At 60.6% G+C, this 20,986-nt stretch overlaps 3 protein-coding genes across 19 annotated transcripts in view; all 3 read right to left on the reverse strand.

Annotated features, from left to right (window-relative positions):
- The window catches only part of GNG7 (G protein subunit gamma 7), a 79,264-nt gene extending 75,546 nt beyond the window's left edge, over positions 1 to 3,718 (reverse strand). For 6 of the 12 annotated variants that reach the window (XM_055804899.1, XM_055804904.1, XM_055804898.1 and 3 more), the window contains exon 1: positions 3,585 to 3,718. The gene's annotated coding sequence lies outside the window, so the exon portion shown is untranslated. Of the gene's footprint in view, positions 1 to 2,088; positions 2,163 to 3,524 lie in introns of all 12 variants that reach the window. The other 6 variants (XM_055804905.1, XM_055804900.1, XM_055804896.1 and 3 more) reach the window with 6 other exon arrangements.
- A 3,974-nt stretch (positions 3,719 to 7,692) lies between these two features.
- Positions 7,693 to 11,929, reverse strand: DIRAS1 (DIRAS family GTPase 1). The gene is made up of 2 exons (XM_055804875.1): positions 11,707 to 11,929; positions 7,693 to 9,009 (listed from the first exon to the last, which is right to left on the reverse strand). Exon 2 carries the CDS (start codon positions 8,983 to 8,985, stop codon positions 8,389 to 8,391), a length of 597 nt encoding a protein of 198 aa, XP_055660850.1. The 5' UTR covers positions 8,986 to 9,009; positions 11,707 to 11,929; the 3' UTR covers positions 7,693 to 8,388.
- A 2,054-nt stretch (positions 11,930 to 13,983) lies between these two features.
- SLC39A3 (solute carrier family 39 member 3) lies at positions 13,984 to 20,955 on the reverse strand. 6 transcript variants are annotated; one of them, XM_055804850.1, is made up of 5 exons: positions 20,904 to 20,954; positions 20,101 to 20,192; positions 18,071 to 18,177; positions 17,673 to 17,990; positions 13,984 to 17,101 (listed from the first exon to the last, which is right to left on the reverse strand). In XM_055804850.1, exons 4-5 carry the CDS (start codon positions 17,877 to 17,879, stop codon positions 16,361 to 16,363), a joined length of 948 nt encoding a protein of 315 aa, XP_055660825.1. In that variant the 5' UTR covers positions 17,880 to 17,990; positions 18,071 to 18,177; positions 20,101 to 20,192; positions 20,904 to 20,954; the 3' UTR covers positions 13,984 to 16,360. The 6 variants fall into 6 exon arrangements, with proteins under 6 accessions (XP_055660825.1, XP_055660823.1, XP_055660824.1 ...); XM_055804848.1 differs by lacking the exon at positions 18,071 to 18,177 and having other exon boundaries at positions 17,673 to 18,022; positions 20,101 to 20,189; positions 20,904 to 20,955; XM_055804849.1 differs by lacking the exon at positions 18,071 to 18,177.
- Positions 20,956 to 20,986: the final 31 nt, after the last annotated feature.

The following is a 20,986-nucleotide window of genomic DNA, read 5'->3' on the forward strand; positions in this document are numbered from 1 at the left end:
AGCAAAACCAATACTGGAACTACCAGCCCACCCAAGCAAGCCGGCGCCATAGCCACGGCCGGTACCCTACTTCAGACCATACCCACTACTAAGTTGGCAGAGATACAATGTTTTACAAAACCCTTTTTTTTCTTGCTCTACCCTCCCTCTGCAAGAACCCCCAAACAATTACAGACTTTTACCCTGTTTTTTTATGCAGCCATCATTTTTGGGTCATCCCACCATGTGCCTTTCTACAGCACAGCAGGATTGCCATCCCTCTTGCCAGCTTCGCTGCTACCCACAGCGTTTGGAAGAGCAGTCTGGAAACTCCTGCGAGTTCAGAGCTGTGTTGGGGTCTACAAACCTAAGACAACCGAACTATCCCATCTTTCCAACCCAAGCTAATCCTTACAGACGAAAGGGGAAGAAGCTGATTTTTTTAAGCAACAGCTGAAGTTCTGCCATTCACCAACTCCTCCCAAAGACGTCAAATAAACCTTCCCCCAGCCGCTGGCGAGTGGACAAGCGGCTACTTCGAGCCCTACACAAAACAGACCATTCTAAGGACATTAATTAGTTAGGCACTGGCACTCAGCCAGCCCCACGGCTCCGCAGACTAACTGCTGTACTAACAGGACAACTTCTGGCAGGGAGAGCCATGATTGCCCATCACCAACAGCAACAACTTCTACTGCCTTACTTGCACGTAAGGAAGTGGAGAGTGGCAGTTACCAGCAACAAAAATCAGCACTTTCCGAAGGACAAAGTGTCTAGTTCCTCTGGAGCCAACTCCAGGGACAAGCAGGACTGCAGGTCCAGGTGCCAGGCACTCGCCTCGTTACACTAACTAACTTCAGGGCATAACAACCTCCCAGTGCACGAGGTAGGGCAGAGCAGTTATCTCCATTTCACAGATAAGGAAATAAAGCAGGAAGGCAGAAGTTGGGCCAGCCACAGGGGAAGTGTGATGAGCAGAGGACAAACCTATGTCTCCCGAGTCACATGCTCCTCTCCCGACCACTGAATTATTCTTCTTGCCTGTTTGAACCAAGAGAAGCCAGTCTCCTGGTGTGTCGCCATTCCCCCTACCTTCAAAGAGGGATAATGCCTCCCTAAGATAGCTCTCAATGTCAAAAAACATTAATTACATTAAGTAACACCAGTTAAATACTATATCCGAAAATAAGACAGATACAGAAGAAAAACTGGTAGGTATGTTGAAATGTGCCTTCTGTGTAAATCATTAAAATCCACAACAATACTCCAGCCACACAAAAGAGCTATTCCCGTTTGTTTCACAGCTACAGATGGCAGAAGAAAACCTCTCAGACAATAAACTCTGTTTAAACATATTGATCCAGCTTTTTTGGTGCTTTTTCCCCCATACTGGCTATAACCAGAATATGATAAATGGTGCTACATAGTCACAGAGCTCCTGTGCATTTGCACTACGATCATGCAGCTGACTTGGAACCCCAAACCATCAGCGATCAGCTCATCTGCCTGCACGCAACATGATGTCCCACACCACAGAAAGACAAAGACATGCAAAACCTCCAAAGGATGAAGGTCTGACTTCAGCGCTACCTGCCTGAGAAGCAAGTAGTCTCTGAAAAGCAGTGTGTTAAGACAACCAAGCAATTACCTAAAAGGCCTCAAGTTTACTTACAAACTCAGGCTAAATATCAAGTTACTGACTTCTGTGGTCTACCACAAGCTAGCTTTTCTCCTGGTAGCGATCACTGCAGTTGTACTTGTCCGGGTCAGTTTTCCAAGAAGCCCACAGCTATAAACAAACCTGAAGGTTGACACTTTTCTCCAAAAAAACAAAACCCACCCAAACCCACAAAATACAATTCAGCACCTTAAAAGCCACAATAACTTCTTGCCTCACTTACACGCTGTAACAAAGAACGTATCTTAGAGCAGAATGCAGCTCTATCACAGTCCATTTGGCTTTTATTTAAGGCCACACCTGATGGTGATGGCCCAGTAAAGAAGAAAGTCCCAATCACCTGCTCCGGCACTATTGAAGAAAACGAGCTGCAGAGAGCAGGTACCCAGCTCCCGAACCAGGCACCACGACACCTTCCAGCCCCTGCTTACCTACACAGCGCACACTTCCCTTCCTCAGCCTCCTAAAGGACACCCACCAGTATCTGGCTTTGCATTCCACACCTCTACGTGGAAACAAGAAGAAGGAGACACGTTTCTCTCTTTGTCTGTGGCACCCACTTACCTCCTTTACTTCGCTCTACCTCAATAACATGGAAAATCCAGATACTGCAGCTACCCCTCCTTTATATAACCCATGCACTACAATTCACTAATGCCTCCAGAGTACTGCCCAGAACGGGCAGGCTACCATTACTATCCTTCACCATCCGTCAACTCCTCCAGCTATTTTCCCCTTCTTTCCGCAACCTCTCTATACCAACCCAGCATTAACTCACGCACAGAAAAAAACAAGCGGATTGGGTGATATTGGACCTTCTGACAAGCCTCCTGACCTCATTTTATACCCTGAAAGAGGGTCTAGACCCGTTCCCCATTAAGTCACCCAACAGCCAAAGCAAGCTGGCGCTGAACTGTCTCTCTCATCAGTAATGACTGCCCCTCTCACCTCATCCACCCAGAAGCCCGAGATGCTCCTCACCATCCCAGCGGCAGCCACACACCCCACCGCGCCCCACCTCCGTCACCACAGCCCCTTCTACCCATCACCCCACTGCTGCAGCTCACCCAAAGACCTCAGGGCCCCCCATCGCAGCACAGCCCCTCTCTGCGCCCACCCCCAACCCCCCCCATACCACCTCCCCACACTGATCCTCACACGGGAATTATACCCCCCAGCCCACCCATGTCTGACCCCCACCAGACACCCTCTCAGCTGCTCACCCCTATCCTTCACCCCTCTACCACAAGCTCCAGCACCCCCAGGGCCCCTTAACCCCCAGCCCAGCCCACCCCCCTGCCTACAGCCTCCCCCTCTGACCTGTCCAGGGGCTCCCCTTCACCCCAGGACACCCACACCCTGATGACCCCGGCACTCCAGCCCAGATCACCCCTCGCCCCCCCCCCCTCCGGGTTTCCCAGCACCCCAAGCCCTCCCCCTGCGGGGCCAGCACCCTCCCTGGCCCGCCGGACCCCCCACCTGCCCAGGGACCCCTCGGGGCCAGCCCCAAATCCTCAAGGCTCCAGCACACCCCCAACCCCCCCACCCTAGCACCTCCGACCCCAGCCCCCCTGTAGCCCCCTGCCCTGCCCAGCCCCCCGGCTCCACCTACAGACCCAAGACCCCCCCCAGCCCCTCAGGACCCTCACCCCAAGCCCCATCGCCCCCCCAAGCCCCCCCGCCCCTCTCGCCCTGCCCGGGGCTCCCTCAGCACCCCCACCGAGCCGCCCCAGCCGCCCCTGGCCCAGCCCCGCCAGCCCCCCCAGGCCCCGCCGCCCGGGCCGCAGCGGGCCGCGAGGGGCCCCGGGCAGGGCCGGACCGGACCCGGCCGGGGGCTCCAGCAGGCCGGGGCCTGCGCCGGCCGTACCCTCCCGCTCGCCGACGGCCGCTCCCCGCCCCAGTCCCCGCGGCGCGGGCGGCTCCTCACCGGTCTCGGCGGGGCCGGGGCACCGAGGGGCGGAGGAGCGGAGCCACCGCCTCAGACACCAGCGCCGCCGCGCAACGCACCCTGCTGCCCAGCCCGGCCAGGCGCGGGCAGGGCTAGCCCCGCCCCGCCGCCTGACTGGCAGCGCCGCCCGCCAATGGGCGCTGGCGCTGCGGGGCGCGAGGGGCGCGGCCCGGCGGGGAGGCGGGACTAGGAGCAGTGGCCAGGTTTGGTTGCGACGGCGGCGCGGAGGGAGGGCGGTGAAGGGGCGGGCCCGGCTGGCGAGCGGCGGGGAGAGCAGCCATTCAGAGAGCGGGGCGGGGAAAGAGGCGGCCGTATGTAAATATAGTATTAATATTCATAAAGGCTCGCCCCTGGGAGGGGGCGCGCTGCGGCGGCACGTGGCGCCCGGGGCGCGAGGCACCGGGACCCGCTGCAGCCCCGGGGCATCGAGACGGCTCCAAACACCTGAATCCCTCCAGATCCCCCTTGATCCTGCCCAGATCCCCCGGATCCCCCCAGATCCCCCTGCTCCCCCACAGCCCCCCGGGATCCCCCAGATTCTCCCAGATCCCCCCAACCCTCTTGATGCCCTGAGATGTCCCTGATCCCCCCAGATCCCCATGACCCTCTTGATCCCCCAGATCCCTCTGACCCTCCAGTTGCACCCTGGGGCTGCCTGGCTGTGCCCCCCACGAGATCCCAGGGCAGTGGGAGAGACCCTGGATCCCCCCAATCCCCCCGGGGCTGCCTGGCCATGCCCCCCATGAGACCCTAGAGCAGTGGGACAGGCCCGGGATCCCCCCGACCCCCCAGGTCCCCCCCAGGGCCACCTGGCTCTGGCCCTACGGCACCCTGCGGCACCCCCAAACCTCGAGGTGCTGCACTGCCTGTGTCCCTCCAGCCCTGCCAAGTGCTGGGGGGGGGGCACGCCACAGGCACCCCCAGCCATGCCGTGCCCCCTGTGCCCACCTGGGACCCCTGGGGCTGCTGACCCGAGGAGGAGGGGGGGGCGGTGGGCCACCACTGCTGGGCCCCTCCTGACACCTCGCTCTGAGTCACCCATTTCTCCCAGCCCCCCCTTCCCTTTCCGCCATGGGGGTGGGCAGAGCCCCCAGCCAGCCTGGAACCCCCCTGCGCCACCCTGCTGCAGGACGGGGGGCCCCCTGAGCCCCCCAAGCAGAGCCTTTCCCATGGGGTGCAAGCGAGAGGATGGCCAGGGGCAGACCCCCACCCCACTGCCCCCTTGGCCCCTGGGGGCTCTGCCCCCCCCCCCGCAGCAGCGTGGAGCTGCTCCAGCTCACGGGGACAGGGGCTCTGCCCAGCGTGTGGGGGTCGGTGCCCTCGGCCTCCCCGGGCCCCCACGGCGCTGCGGAACGAGGGGAAAATCCCGGGGGATGAATCACCGGCAGGCGGGAGTCACGCTGGCGGGGGGGGCAGCAGGGAACCGCGCTCCGGCCCGGCCGAGCCGTGAATCGCAGCTTTGATTCCCGCAGCTGCTCCGGCACCGGGAGCGCGGCCGGCTGGATCCCGGCGGTGCCTGGCTCCCAGCTGTGGCGCCAGCGCCGGGGGACCGCGGGGACGGGGTCCCCCGCGGGGGGACAGAGCCACATCGCCGGGGCACAAGGGGCTGCACCACCACTCTTCCCAGCACGTACCAGTGCTGCGCAGGCCTGCGGCAGGGCCACACCAGTACACACCAGTTACAGCCACAATCCCAGCGTGAACTGGCTGGCGGCTGTGGCGAGGTTGGGCTGGAAACCCAATAATCCTGTTAGTGGGAAGAAGGCTGATTTTTCCCGTAATCCAGTTTGCTCCCATACGCTCTCGCCCGCGGCGTTATAAACCGCTTTGGCTGCAGACAGGGTCACACACCGGGGTGCAGGGGGACCACCCTGGCTTTGGGCCAGCACCTCGAGGGGTGCAAGTGCCACCAGCACTGCCGAGAGCCGCCCCACCACCCCCCCCGCCGCCCTCCCTCGGGGGGGACAGGAGGGACTGTGTCCTCTGCAGCCACCGGTTCCTGGCATGAGTCACGGTGCCAGGAGCTGGTTTGGATCCCAAGTGCTGGATTTGTGCATTTTGCAGCCGCAAGCTCCAGCGGTAGCTCCTCACCCGCTGGGGGAGCGACAGGAAGGTTCGTCCTCCACTCGCTAATTAACACTCAGGAGCAGCTTGTTTAAACCCTGGACCCGGGGGAGGCACTGGGCGATCCACAAGGATCTGTCTCGATCCTGCACTGCTGCCCAGCCAGCACCCGGCTGGGGGTTCTGGGGGGCTCAGGGTGCCCCTGGGGTGGGTGGTCTGATGGCTGCTGGGTGCCAGGCTTGGGCACGGGGAGCTGCAGTGGCCAGAGCCACCCAGATCCTCCCAGGAGCACGTGACATTCACCGAGAGCCAGGAGTATCCCCAGAACCATCCCTGGGAGCATCCCAAGGGACACCCTGTGCTGCAGCAGGACCATGGTCCCCCCCTGAAGAGCCTTTCCCGCTCCGGTGGTGACAGGTCCCCATCTGCACCAGTGGGGGGTGCAGAGATGGGGGACAGGACACCCGGCAGTAGGGGGGGCAAAGATTTTCTGTCCCCAAGCTGAAGGCGTTACAGAGCTGGGGGCGTCTCAGCACAGGGGTCCTGAGTTTTGCTGTGACGGTATCCAGGGGGCCATTCCCCACCCACCCCCCCACCAAACACCTGTGAACCCCCCAGCCTGGCCTGGGCCTCCGTGGCCCCCGGGTGTCCTGGGGGGTCCAGTGGGTGGGAACCAGCACCAAGCATCCCCATGGTCGTGTGTGCCTGTCCTACTCTTCTGTCCCAGTGCCCACCGAGGGTCCTGGCTTTCCCCAGCCCACAGGAGGGACATTGGGACAGGAGTGACCCTATGGCCGGTGCCGGGGAGCTGTGACCATCCCTGCAGAGCTGTGACTGTCCCCATGGATCTCTGAGCATCCCCACGGAGCCGTGACTGTCCCCAGGGACCTGTGGCCATCCCCATGGAGCCACAGCCATCCCACAGAGCCGTGACCATCCCCACTGAGCCACGAGCATCCCCACGGCGCCATGATGTCCCCACAGAGCCACGACCATCCCCACAGAGCCATGCCCTTGCCAAGGCCATTGCCGCCTGCAGCAGCCCCGCTCCCCCTGCTGCCCCCCCCGCCCGCGCCCATGTGCCCACGCGGCTCCTGCGCCCGGGGAGCAGATGGTTTCCATGGCAACAGGCATGATGACGCAAACACCGCTCTCCCACCCCCTTCCCACGGGGACGCCAGCCCACACTGGCACTGAGGGGTGGGGGGGGCACCCACCGGTGACAAGGGGCTGCCAGGGCACACAGACACACCAGCACACACATGTGCGCATGGAATGTTGCGTGTGCATTGGCACAGATGCTCATACATGCATGTGTGCTTGCCCATGCCCGGGTGCCTGCACAGGGTGATGCACACATAGCCATGCACGTGCATGCACACACCTGCAACACACATGCAACCTCTCCCCGCCTTGGGGCTGAGCTGGGGGCCCCCCCAGGGTCCTGAACCCCCGGCCAGGTGCTGCTCGGTGGGGACGCAGCAGCATTTCTCATCTCTTTATTGAAGGAAGACTATTTCTAGAATAAAGGCTACATCGTAACATCACCTTGTCCCCTGGGTGCTTGGGTCATGTTGTAAAAAGCCGGGGGGGGTAGGGAGCTGGGTGCAGCAAGGGGGCCCAGCCTGCCCGAGGACACCCCCTTGGAGACACCCCCTTGGGGACACCCCCTTGGGGACAGCCCCAGGGGCCCCGGGGCCGGAGTGAGGGGACAAACCTCGCTGGGACGAGGGGCTGGTGACAGCGTGGGGGGGACCCCGCTCCGGCCATTGGGGAACAAGCAGGGCTGCGCCAGAGCTGGGGGGGGTTGGGGGTCCCCAGGGTGTGGGGCCAGGCCACCTCACAGCAAGGACTTTGCAGGAGTGGGGGGGACGCTGACTGCCAGCAGGGCACTGCGGTGGGGAGCAGCAATGCCCATCACTGTGGCATTGCGGCCCAGTGGGGCTCATCCTGCATGGGAAGGGGGGTAGCAGGGGGTGGCGGGGGGCCCGGCTGGCGGTGGGGCCGGGGGTCTCCCTCCAGAGCTCACCAGGATTGTGCTGGGTCAGGACCTCCCTGGGACCCGATGCTTTGTGCTTGGGCTGGCGGCTCCGGGCTGTGGCACCGGCACAGGGTGGGGGCTCAGGGACACAAGGGGACATGGTGCTGGGATGGGGCTGGGGGCTTGGGGGCAGGAGGGGTTGCAGTGCTGGGATGAGACTGGGGACTCCGGGGCGGTGGGCACTGCACAGGGGCTGCTGCTGCCCCAGGTCTCTGCCTACAGAAGCAGAGCGCTATGGCGTGGGGCTGGGGGCACTGGGAGGGCCTGGGACGCGTGTGACTGTCCCCAAGGGTGACACTGACACCCCCGTGTTGCACTGTCCTTCCCACCCCCGAGGACCGACATGGGGTCCCCCACCGGGGAGGGGGACGGGGACCGGCCAGTGCCACCCATTGTGCCGCAGAGCATGGAGGGGTGCGAGCGTCCCTGTGCTCCCCGGTGGTGCCCGGCCGTGTGTCCCCAGTCCTGGTGTGCCGAGCGCCGGGTGGTGGAACATCCCTCGGCTCAGCGGGACGCCCCGTCTTCGCCCCCAGACCTGGGGTGAGTGCAGCCCACGCCGCCGGCGCGTCCCCGCGCAGTCACTGTGATGGCACGGAGGACGAGGGGACAGCCCCGCTGAGATGCCACGTCCAGGGGGGGAGGGGGGGACTGGAGGGGGGTGCGGGTCAGTCCAGGGCTCTACATGACGCTGCACTTCCCCTTGATTTTGTCTGTCCTCTTCTGCTTGCTGGAGCGCTTCCCGTCAATGGTGAGGCTTACGTTCCTCCTCTTCTCCAGGTTCAGCAGCTCCTGGAATAGCTCCTTGACGTTGTAGTTCATCTTGGCGGAGGTCTCCATGAAGGCGCATTTCCACTCCTTGGCCATGGCCTCCCCCTCCCTGCTCTCCACCTCCCGCTGGGTCTCATCACACTTGTTGCCCACCAGCATGATGGGGATGCTCTCCACGCTGCCCTTGATCTGCACGATCTGCTGGTAGATGGGCTTCAGCTCCTCCAGGGACTGCTTGCTGGTGACGGAGAAGACCAGGATGAAGGCATGGCCCTTGGAGATGGAGAGGCGCTGCATGGCTGGGAACTGGTGGCTGCCCGTGGTGTCGGTGATCTGCAGGGTGCAGACGCTCTTGTCGCAACTGATGACCTGGCGGTAGGTGTCCTCGATGGTGGGGATGTAGGTGTCGCGGAAGGTCCCCTTCACGAAGCGCAGCACCAGCGAGCTCTTGCCCACGCCGCCGGCGCCAAACACCACCACGCGGTAGTCGTTGCTCTGCTCCGGCATCTTGCCCTGGAGATGCTGCTGCCACTGCAAGGGAAAGGGCAGAAGGAGGGGTCACACTGTGAGGGGGGGCTTCAGGGTAGATCCCCCAGGTACCAGTCTAGGGGGAGAATGGGGCAGCCCCCCCCCAACCCCAGCTGCCAGCCCCCTTTGAGACACAGCCCCCCCTGCTCCAAAGAGGCCAACACAGCTAGGGGGGCCAACACAACCAGGGGGTCCTGGGCCCCCCCGTGCCCTTGAGGTGCCCTTGCCAGGCAGCCAGGGCAGGACAGCGCTCGCCACCTGCCTGGGGTGCAGCAACATTCGCTATTTTTACCAGCCACCCGCTGTGGCCATATGGCAGAGCCACGGCCATCGGCACAGCAGCTGTGGCCCAGGCTGCCGGGGCAGTGCGCTGTGGTGGGGGGGACACATGCCGGGCACCCACAGGACCCCCATACTCCCGGCTGCGGCAGCTCAGTGAGGACCCGGTGGCACCCAGAGCCCCCGACTGGCCTCTCCGGCTCTCCCACATGTGGCTTGCTGCAGCTGCCAAGTACAGAGACCTTGGCGCCTGCCGCGCTGCCTGGTGCCCTGCCACCCCACACCATGCCCTGCCCACCCCGTGTCACCCCCTGACACCCCACACTGTGCCACCCCATCCTCTCCCATGCCATCCACCTTGTGCCGTGCCACCCCGTGTCACCTCCTCCTTTCCCGTGCCGTGCCACCCTGTGCCGTGCCACCCCTCTGCTCCGCTCCCACCCCGGGGAAGCAGTGAGGAGTGGAGAGATGTGGGCACCGGACAGGGGGGAGTGTGGCGTGGCTGTGGGTGTGTGGCCTGCAGCCTCAGAGACCCCCACGGCCACCCTCACGCTGCCAAACCTCAATGCCCACTTGCAGGGTATGGACGGGCCCAGGCAGGGTCCTCACTTGTGCCCCCTCCCCCGCCCTGCCCCAAGTGATGCAGCCCCAGGGTGTGACATGAGGGGGCACAAAGAGCTGCCGACGCTGAGCATCGCCTCGGCCAGGCTCTGCCTTAGTTTCCCTGCTGCAGCACAGGAACGGCAGCACCAGCTCTGCCCCATGGGGCATCCCTGGTGCCCACGGAGCAGCACAGAGCCTCGGGGCCGTTAAACCTGCCGTGGGACCGGGTTCCGAAGGTGTCCTACCGACAATGATAATGGGGTGGGAGGGGAGGGAAAGGACCCCTGGGTGCTGCTTTGGGCAGGTGCTGGGGGGGGGCAGGTCTGTCCCCAGCTCCTGCCACCCTCCACCTCAATTCAGGGACCAACAGGCCTGGAAGGGGGGGGGACAGCAAAGCACCTCGGGGAGCCCCACACTGGCAGCCGCCCCCAGCACCGCAGTTGCTCCATCCACAGGCACCACCGGGGGAACCAGCCCCTTCCCATGGCCGCTGCGTCCCCAGCCCGCAGCACTGGTGGGTCCCGCTGCTGCAACAGTCCCGACACCCTGGCAAAGGCTGGTGCCTGGAGAGCCTGGTGAGCCAGAGGCTGGGGGCTGGAGAAGAAGCCCATCACCATGGCCTCGGGCACCCAAGGACTGGTCCCATGGCAGGGTCCCTGGGTGCAGGGCAGAAAAACATCCCTTGGGTGCCACCACGTTGGAAACGTCACTGGCACACGGGGGCTGGGGATGGAACAGGGGTCATGGCTGAGCCGGGGTTTGGGAACGTCAAACCTTGGCTGGGGCTGGTGATGGCCCTGCCCATGCCACCCGCTTGTGCCACCCACGCCACCCGCCCGCGGTGCAGCCCAAAGCACCCCAGACCTCACGGCCATGGCGTGGGGCACCGAGGCTGAGGGGCTGGGCTGTCCGAGCCTTTGCGGCACCTGGGGGGTGCCCAGCACCACCCCAACCCCCAACAGCCCTCGGTGCCTGCGGGTCCAGGGCACAGCCTCCCCGCGGCTTCTGGTGATGGAGCCACCTGCCAGCCTGGGGCACAGCCCGGGCCTGATCCTGCCGGGGGGCTCTGTACCCCTCCAGCACCCCCCAGCGCCCTCCCAGGTGGAGCCCTAGCACTGGGGGAGACAAACAGCCGGTGTAGGGGTCTGGAGGTTGGCATGGTGGAGAGCAGGGGCAGGATGGAGGTGGAGGGGCAGGAGAAGGGGCGGGAGAAGGGGCAGGATGGAGGGAGGGGCAGGTTGGATGCGCAGGGTGGAGGGCAGAGGCAGAAGATGGCAGCCAGGGACAGGGGCAGGATGGTGGGGCAGGATGCAGGGGCAGGATGGAGGGGCAGGATGCAGGGGTAGGATGGAGGGGCAGGGGCAGGATGGAGGGGCAGGGACAGGATGCAGGGGCAGGATGCAGGGGCAGGATGCAGGGGTAGGATGCAGGGGCAGGGGCAGGATGGAGGGGCACGACGGAGGGGCACGGCGGAGGAGCAGGGGCAGGATGCAGGATGGAGGGGCACGATGCTGGGGCAGGATAGAGGGGTAGGATGCAGGGGCAGGATGGAGGAGCAGGATGCAGGGGCACGATGGAGGGGCAGGGGCAGGATGCAGGGCACGGCGGAAGGGCTGGGGCAGGATGGAGGGGCAGGATGCAGAGATGCTGGGATGCAGCATGGAGGGCGCGGGCAGGGAGCAGTGCCCCACCGCGGCGGGCCGGGGTCCCGGCCCCGCTCCCCAGCTGTGCATGCCCTTGCCGGGGCCATCCCCCGGTGCCTCCCCGGTCCCCCCCGGCCCCGCCGCGCCGGTCGCATTGCGGTTGCCGCCGCCTCACCGTGTGCTGCCGGGATCCGCCCTTGGCTGCGGCGGCCTCAGCGCATGGCGCGGCCCGGGGCGCTCCCGGCGCGGCGGGGCTCGGCCCGGGGCGGCGGGGCTCGGCTGGGCTCGGCTGGGCTCGGCTCGGCTCGGCTCGGTGCGGTGCGGCCGCCGCAGAGCCGATCCCGCCCCGCCGCCGGCCCCGCCCGCCGCGCCCGCCCCGCCCGGGGCCGCCGGACCCCCGGGCCCAGCCCCGAGCGGCTCCGGCCCCGGCGGGGGCAGGCGGGACCGGGACAGGCGCGGCGGGGCTGCAACGGCCGGAGGCAGCCGGGGACGGGGACACCCGGACAGGGATGGGGACACCCGGAGATGGGGACACATGGACAGGGATCGGGACACTTGGCCATGGGGACACCCGGGGATGGGGACACCCAAGGATGCGGACACACGGACAGGGATGGGGACACCCGGAGATGGGGACACATGGACAGGGATGGGGACCCACGGGAATGGGGACACTCAAAAGAGGATGGAGACACTGGGATGGGGATAGAGACACCCAGGGATGGAGACACTTGGAGATGGGGACACATGGACAGGGATGGGGACACCCAGGGATGGAGACACCCAAGGATGCGGACACACGGGCAGGGATGGAGATACACAGATGGGCACACAGGGATGGGGACACATGGACATGGATGAGGACAGCAGACAGACAGGGGCACACAGATAGGGCTGGGGACACATGGAGAGGGACACTCAGGCCTGTGGACATATGAGCAGGGATGGGGACACAGACAGGGATGGGGACAGGCAGGGACACATGGGGATGAGGACACATGGATGGGGTTGGGGAAACACAGACAGGGACAGGCAGGGATGGGGACACAGACAGGGATGGGAACACAGACACATGAGGATGGGGCTGCACAGACAGGGACACACGGACAGGGACCACACGTAGACAGGGGCACAGGGGCGGACATGGGCACACATAAGGAGGGACACGGATGCGCAGCCAGGGACATGCGACTGGGGACAGACCTCCACAGATGGGGTGACAGGGGATATGGGGACACACAGGACACAAAGGGATGTGACACCCCAGGCTGGCAGGGCGTGGGCAGTGGCAGTTGGGGGTGGCCTGGGGAGCGGGGTCAGGCTTTGAGGACACAGCTGTCTGTGCTGCCACCGTGCCACACCAGCACAGGACTGGGAGCCGGTGCACAAACACACGTGTGCATGGTGGCACTACAGGGGAATCTGTCACCAACCACAGCGTCCCCTCCCCAGGCACGGGGTCAGGAGCCCCCAAATCCCAGCAGGGCCCTGTCTGGGGACACAGGGACCACAACCCCCCTTGCACGGGGACACACTGGGGGGCCCTGGGCGGCAGTCCCCTCCCGGTGCTCTGAGGGTCCCACAGCCGGGGTGCAGCCCCCTGAGAGCCACGGGGCTCTGCTGCCAGAGGACAGCCAGGTCCCCACCCTGGCACTGGGGACAGGGCTTGGGGCAACTAGAAGGTCCCTGGCAAGGTTGGGGTCTGCCAGCGCTGGGGACCAGGGCCACCGGGCCGCGTGACTCACACTCGCTCCTGAGCAGCAGCAATTAAAATCCGCAGCTGCTATTAATAGCTGCCGGCAGAGCGCGGGGCCATGGCGGCACCCACGCGCTGTCAACACGCATCCCATTGAGGAGCGCTGCCGGGTGCGGGGGGGACCGCGGCTGCCTGTGCCCCAGGTCCCCATGGGGGACACACCAGCCTTCCCCCTCGGGGACAGGGCTGAGGGGCAGCCGCAGTCCCCTCCCAATGAAGAGCCACGCTGTTGGGTGCCCCCCCTCCCCGCAGCGTTATTATAAAGCTGGACCAATACTACTCGTTAGAGGAAATGAATGAGCTCCCTTGATGATTTTAGCTGCAGCTCCTCCTCCGTTTCATTCAGGCCCCAGCTCCCTGCCAAGCCTCACGCAACGGGGACGCTGCCAGCTGCACACACGGGGCTCAATCATGCTGAGGGGGCTGTGGGCTGGGAGAAGATTGGGGGGGGGGGGGGAAGTCGGGTCCTGTAGGGTCCTGCCCCTGTGTTCCCCCTCTGAGCTCAGCACAGCTCCATGGAGGTCTGACTGGCAGCCCCACGCTGCCACCCACCTGGTCCCCTCGGTGGGGTTTGCCTCCTGGGGGGGGGGGTTTGCGATCAGCCCACCCTGGGGATGGGCATGTGCATAGAGGTGGACACGGAGCAGGCAGCGGAGCGACTGGGGGGCTCCGGATAAACCAGTGACACAAAAGGGAGAAGGGCAGAGCCTTTATTGGGAGCAGCAGATTGGGCTCATCCTTCACCGCTCCCAAACCAACCCCAGAGCGCTGGGCTCTGCCGCTCACCAGTGAATAAACCCTCGCCAGGCACCAGGGAGCACAGCTCCGGTGACAGTTCAGTGTCTCCTGGCACTTCATAGCCCCCCTCCCCGCTCCCCTGGGCAGCCCTGACGCCCAGTGCCACCAGCAGAAAGAAGAGAGGGTGTAAAACGGAGGCTCCATCCTGCCCACCCTGCTGTCAGGCTGAGCACAGACAGATCCCTGATCCCTGCTCACGTTAGCAGATCCCCACTGATCTCTCGGGCACTGGTTAAGAAATCTCCTTGCATCAACAGCTTCCCTTGGCTTCAGGACATCAGCCCCTGTGTTGCAGATGGGGGCCAGGTGGGAGGAAGGATGAGGAAGATGAGATGGGGGAGGAGGCTGCAGGATCCACCACGACCTCAGGGTCCTGCCTTTGCCCAGTGCTCACATTTACCCAAATACCAGGAAAAACACCTACAAAAAAAGCGTGTGGGCTGAAGAAACCAAGAGCCACAGGCAGGAACACGGGGGCTGTGCCTGGAAAGGGACACTTGGTGCCATCCCACCTCCCTGGGACAACCACCAGCATGGAAAAACACCCGATGGGAGCCACGTTGCCCTGCATGAGCTGCCTGTGCAAAGCTAAATAACACACAGAGGTTTACCAAGTCGAGGCAAATCACATTCTCATCAGGCCCTGCTAATTTGTGTCATCTGAGGCCTAAAATAACCCTCCCACCCCCTCCCTTCCACTCCAGGTTTTTCTAAGCAAGATTAATTGACTTTGGTATGTTGCAGCAAATAAAATAGCGAGCACCAGGAACTGTTGGATGATCCTCATCAGCCTCCATATGCTGCAGCTGTGCCAACCACTGGCTCCAAGATGCTGCTTCACAGTCTCACCCATCCTTCTTCCCACTTTGGATCATGCTAACAGGGACTGCACCAAGGCTAATCCCACTCTACATCGTTATAATTCCATCAGCGCTTCCAAAAGCTTTCCTCTTGCCTGTGGAAGCTGCTGCAGCAGCGAAGGCTACGTCTAATTAAAATGCATCTCCTGCAAGAGGCTGGCAGGAGGCATTGGGGAGGGCAGGTTCCTGGCTCCAGCCTCTGATCCAAGCTCCTCGCCTGGGAGGGTAAATCCAAAGGATCACAACAGGATCCAGGGTGGGCTGAGCTTCCCCAGGGGCCGCACTCTGGAGACATGGAGAGATCTGTTCATGTGCAGTCAGATTGCAAGCAGCTCTAATCAGCCCTTCCACAACCTCATAAAACCCCAGGGAAGAGATTTCTCTCCTTTGAAAACACGGACCAAGTGCCATGCCGAGCCTCTGTAAGCAGCGCTGCCGACAGCGAGTGTGGAGGCTCTGGGAGCAGCCCTGACAGGGACTGCTAAACCCGTTTCACTGCAAACCATTTAAAACACAAGCGCTTACCCTAAAATATTTATGCTGGAAATTGCTGCTGCCCGTTTCTTACAAACTAATGGATCCCGGGCTCTGCGAGCGCTGCGGAAGGGCCTTCAGGCAGGGACGTGAGGATTTTTAAACGATGCATTAACACGCTGCTGGAGGTTTTCTTTAGGGAATGATCAACATATGGATGAGATGCAGAGAACCAAGCCTGGGACAGGGGCCCGGCCCAGCCTCGTTGCTGCTGTTAATCACTGAGAAACAAAAGCTCCCAGAGCTGCTTGTGGGTTAAAATGGCAGCTCTGCTCGGCAGGGGGGGGAGCTGTGGCACCAGACACTCCAACAGACCCAGAAGGGATGTTATTTTTGGGAGCTATTACAACCAGGTTTTGCTCAAAACTAAGCTAGCAAAAGCAGCTTAGTGCAGCTGTGCAATCCCTGATCCCACCTGCTTTTGACTTTGTTTCTGTTATTGTTTCTCACCTTCTGGGAGCCTGAGAGCGAAGGAAGCCAGACTCTGAGCCACAGTCTCTGCAGTGAGTGTGAGGGGAGGGAGGGAGGGGGCTGTGCAGATGAACAGGAAACCACATGCTTGCTGAGCTCTTTGAAGGCAGCCTCAGAGCCAGATTCTTAATGTTTGCGTCGACTAATCTCCGCACAAGCTGCTGCGCCTGCAGATCCAACGGGCAGGGACAATACCTTGCGACACCTACACTGGGACACTCCTTGTTTTTATCTCCCTCTAAGCACACAGGAAAATTCTCCTTCTTCAGGTCAATATGGAAATACCACCTGGACCATGATGTTTCACTGGGCTGTAGAACTTCAGCATCCCCCTTGGCTGAAGAGGCAGCTCATCTCCAGTGCTGTTTGCAAGGGAAGGAGGTGAGGTTTGCTTCCCATTGCTCTCCTGTTCACCACTTGAAGAAGACCAGCCCAGCCAGAGCCGTGTAGCCCAGCACCAGGAAAAGAACCTTCAAGAGACGGTCACTCTTGTCTTCCAGCTCCTTTGCAAGGATCTCAAAGAAGGTAATGAACAAGAAAGTGCCCCCTGCAATGCCTTGCAGGAGCAGGGAAGTAATGCTGCTGGCTGCATTTTGGGTGCTCTCAATCCCCATCCCAATGCTAATGCCCAGAGGAATCATCAGGCTTACTGTCACAGCCATCTTCACGGCATCCTTCAGTGGCAACGAGGTCTTAGCCATGCTGATGCCCAATGCCACTGCTACCAGTGTCTCATGAATGGCAACTCCTAGGAACAAGCTCATGATTTTGCCGCCCTCCTCCTGCAAGCCCAGGGCCAGTCCCTCGAAGATGGAGTGTGTACACAAAGCAAACACCAGCCCGATGAGCCGTAAGGGGCTCGAGCGGGAAAGCTCGTGGATATTCAAGCCGTGGCTGTGGGAGTGGTGACCATGTTCACTGTACACCGTGCGCCCTCGGGAAGATGCGATGAAGGGACTCTCGTATTCAGAGTCGCTCCCCACATCTGAACCGGCATTGAAGGTCTCCAAATCAATGAAGGAAGGCTTTTCCTTCTGGAAGGTCAAGACGAGCTGCTCCACAAAGACTGTCACAAAGAAGCCAACCATCATGATGGTCTCAGCCACCGGGTAGTCTGTGGTCACGTTCCCCTGCCTAAGAACTTCGTCAAGCTGGAAAAGAGCAAACAACCCACAGAGAATCAATCCCCTTTGTCCCTCTAAAGCAAAATATTCCCATTGCGTTCACACAACTCAAAATGGACACTAAGTTGATCCACGATGCTTTAATACCCTTGTATTCAGGCCTCAGCGTAAGAGACAGGGGACCTGTTTGCCCTCCAGTGGAAAGTTCGTGGCTGTTCGAAAGCATTTTAAACGCATGCTAAATGGCAGGAGTTTTGAGCCTCACATGCCAGGCGATGCTCAGCCTCCTTCTGCATCAAAAAAAAATAATCTCTTGTTACTCCGCATGCGCAGTCAGCAGTAGCTAAACGGGAGGTGGGTGCAGCTTGCCGTGAGGAGATGAAACACCAGGCACAGCACAGCTGTTTCTGAGGAGGCCCCATGGGCCACGCTGGCAAGACACAGACCCCTCACCCCCATTTCCACAGGGGCAGTGGTCTGGGCTCCAGCAGGGCAGGGGAGGGGAGGGTGGTCCCCCCCCAGTACAGGGGTCCCTAACATACTCAGGGACAGAGGTTCATTAAAACTGTTCGTAAGCAAGAGGCTCATGAGCAGTTACCTTTTCTCTCACAGCAGGCAGCAAGGTGTTGAAGCAGGTAGCCAGGAAGACCCCTCCTCCAAAAGAATTGCAGAGGGCAAGGACCTTCCTGGACCGATAGGCTTTCTCATAATCGGCCTCAATTATCTTGACGGGGAGGAGGGACCCAGCCAGCATGAGGACACAGATGCCCAGCAGACACAGCACTTTGGCCACCACAATCTTCATTGTGCTTCCTGGTGAAGGCTCCCTGCCAAGGGTCCTGCAGATGGCAGCTGGTGGGGGTCCCTCCACCTGCCGTTAGAGCGGGTACATCAGCAGGCAATGGCACAGACAGACCTGAAAGAAAAGGTGCTCCCAGGGCTCAGTACCTGTGGACAGGAGTCAGACGAGAGATATTTTCATATAGAAGCACATACCATGCAGAACAGCACCTTGCATCCCAGCCTCTGTACAACCATCAGCTCCCCAGAAGTGACAGGTGGAGGTGACAGTGGCAGCACCTCACACACAGCGGGTAGAAAAACTGGCAGGGAAAAATTTAACTGCAGCAAACAGTAACTTAAAAGGCTCATAAGAATTACACAGACCACACCACACAGGCACAACCTCAGGCTTTAGAGGTTTCGTTTCCAACCTACAAACTATGACAAAACACAAAACACTTCATCCTGCAATAAGATCCACCTGAGTCCAACCAAAGGATCAAATCTTTGGTTTTTAATCAGGAGAAAAGAATATGGACTTGAGCTGGTGGCTTCTGTCACCCAGAAACGAACTTAAATGACCTCACTTCAACATTCACACATGGGTTTTTTTGTACTACCCTTGAACGAGACTATCTGATTTCACTCCTGCTTAGTTTCCTCAGCCACCATCACCATCTCGCTTGAGTGGGTCACAGCCTCTACAGTCAGTCGGTCTGTACCAGGAGTCAGTTGGATTTTCAATTGCTAACTGATAGGCACATCCCTAAAGAGAAACCCTACAGAGAAATTCGCTGCAAGGTTCTCTATTGACCATAGGGTGCAACAAAAGAGGAGACAGAGGTTGCTTCATATAGGAGAAAAATGCAAGATTTGAGTTGCCTAGGTCACAAAACATTGACTCAATCTGAAATGTAAAAGTGTTTCCCTCCAGGCTACGTGCAGTGACAGTGAAACCTGTTTTTCTAAACTCATTTTACAAAATAACAATGTTAAATCCCTTTATAAAAAATACATAAATGTGAACAGGTCCCTCCTCTGCCGCTCATTCTTGCGGCAGCACAGTCAGGACCTCAGAGGATTTCACTTACCACGTGCACCCAACTGACTTGTAAAGTCAAATCAACAGCACCTTGAGAAGGTTCTCCTGCAGGTCACCCAGGTTAAGGGCTGCCAGTCCACCCTGAGCGCCAACAAGATGCTACAGTGTGCTTTGGGCATAACAAACTAACACCAAATCCTTCCAGCCATGCCGACACCCACACCTGTGATGCACAAGGTAAATGGCTGGATACCTGTTTGTTGGAGCGGCAAATTAATTTTAATACACAAGATTCCCAAGGCTAATGTCTCCCTCGAGGGCTGACAGGATTAATCACTATCACCATTTCTGCGCAGCGGGCTGCATAAATGGTGCTTTGATTAAAAGGGAAGTGGGAGACTAAATGACTACTCTGTATGGAAATTTAAAGCCTTTTTCAAAGGTTTCAGCTCAAGCAGAAGTGAACAGAGAGGTCACGGCAGTCAGGCCATCTGCAGCAGGTCTGGTTCTCATCTGTGGGAAGTGATGTTCATCAGAAGAAAACTCTGCTCAGCTGACAGCGGTTGACTCGCTCCCTGGTGAACCCAGCAGACCAGCCAGGTCCGAACAAGTCCAGAGTCTGTCCCTGCAGCTGGCAGCAGGCTCCCTCTCCGGAGATGTTGACTCCAGGACTGCCAACGCTCATCAGCCCTGTGCTGACACAGCTAACGAGTCACACCACCTTTGTAAAGCACGCGCTGCAGTTTCAGCATCAACTGAACGACGAGGATTTCACCTTGCTCTGTGACGGTGTGTTGTTATGCCAAGCTTCTCAAATGAATTCTCTTGGAAAACAACATTAGCGACAACGCCTTGCGATCGCACATCATGAGAGCTTGCGACTGCACTTGCTGGGTGTGACGGCACCGCCCACACCTGCTGCATTAGGCAGCCAGACAGCTCCCAGAACAGAGAGGAAGAAAAATCTTTTTTCCAGAATTCACACCTCCTCTGGAACACGCCTGGCTTCCACTCAGAAATTCAGAAACCCCTTCACTTAATTTTTTTTTTTCTGTTTCTTTTTTTTCACCCAGCAACAGCCCCCAACAAAGTATAAAGCCTCAAGCTCCCAACAGCAGATGGAGCAGCCACCCTCCAGTGCCCCCTGACCTGGGGTGGAAAGCAGCTTAGCGAAAAATGAAGTGGTAAGTACAAGAAATACCTTGTGGTTCTCTTCGCTGGCTCTTTCTGACAGCCTGACGTTCAGGAGCCAGTGCCGACAACGTCTGGACTATTTCACCAGCCTGTGAACTTCTGTGATAAAGAATTGACTCAAGACAGGTACCGCTTGGCTTAGTGGCCCATAGTGAAATGTTCAAGTAATGGAAAATGTTATGTAAAGCAAGACAGCCCTCTGGGGAATAAAACCAAACAAAAAAAAGGGTTTCCTTCTGCGTGATCCTTTAAATTTCGGGTTTTCTGTTCAAAAAACCCCACTCATGATACCCCCAACACATCGAAGGCAGCATGTGATGCTGAAACCAGTCCGGATTCCACCAGAGCCACACTTGTCCCAGCACCTGAAACCGCTGGAAATCGGCCCGGTGACCCGGGAGAGGGGGGGCCTGGAGGAGGGGCGGGGGGGCCTGAGGGAGAGGGGGAGGGCTCCTCCCAGGCCACAGAGCAGGCTTAGCCTGCTTAAGCACCACAAAAGGGTGCAGAGATGGGGGGGGGCACACTACAGGGCTTCTGGGAGAGGGGGTGGGCCCCTCAAGGGGGCGTCCCTCAGAGTGGGGAGGGGTCCCAGCCTGAACCTGAACCCTCCCGCCCCCCCATCACCCTGCCCCTCAAACCCCCCAAGGTACCTCAACAACAGCCCCCCAGCTCCGGCGTTACCGCCGCAAGGCCTCCCGGCCCCCCCAGCTCCGGGGTTACCTCACAAAACCGCCCCTGGCCTCCCCTCACCCCAACCGCCACCCCCGGTTACCCCGGCAACGGCCCCCTCCCCTCGGCCCCCCCACTCACACGCCGGCTCCGCTCGCGGCCCGTCCAGGCAACCCCCCACACACCGCCCCCGCCCACGACGCCCTCCCATTGGCCATGGCGGG

The sequence above is a fragment of the Falco peregrinus genome, chromosome 5 (genome assembly GCF_023634155.1).
Source record: "Falco peregrinus isolate bFalPer1 chromosome 5, bFalPer1.pri, whole genome shotgun sequence".
Classification (NCBI taxonomy): Eukaryota; Metazoa; Chordata; class Aves; order Falconiformes; family Falconidae; genus Falco; species Falco peregrinus.

Bases quoted from the DNA above. Each gene is read 5' to 3' on its own strand.
- DIRAS1 (XM_055804875.1), bottom strand. From the start codon at position 8,985: ATGCCGGAGCAGAGCAACGACTACCGCGTGGTGGTGTTTGGCGCCGGC.
- SLC39A3 (XM_055804848.1), bottom strand. From the start codon at position 17,879: ATGAAGATTGTGGTGGCCAAAGTGCTGTGTCTGCTGGGCATCTGTGTC. The intron at 17,102-17,672 runs GTAACTGCTCAT...GCTCTTTTCCAG, and splicing joins TGCCTGCTGTGAGAGAAAAG to CTTGACGAAGTTCTTAGGCA.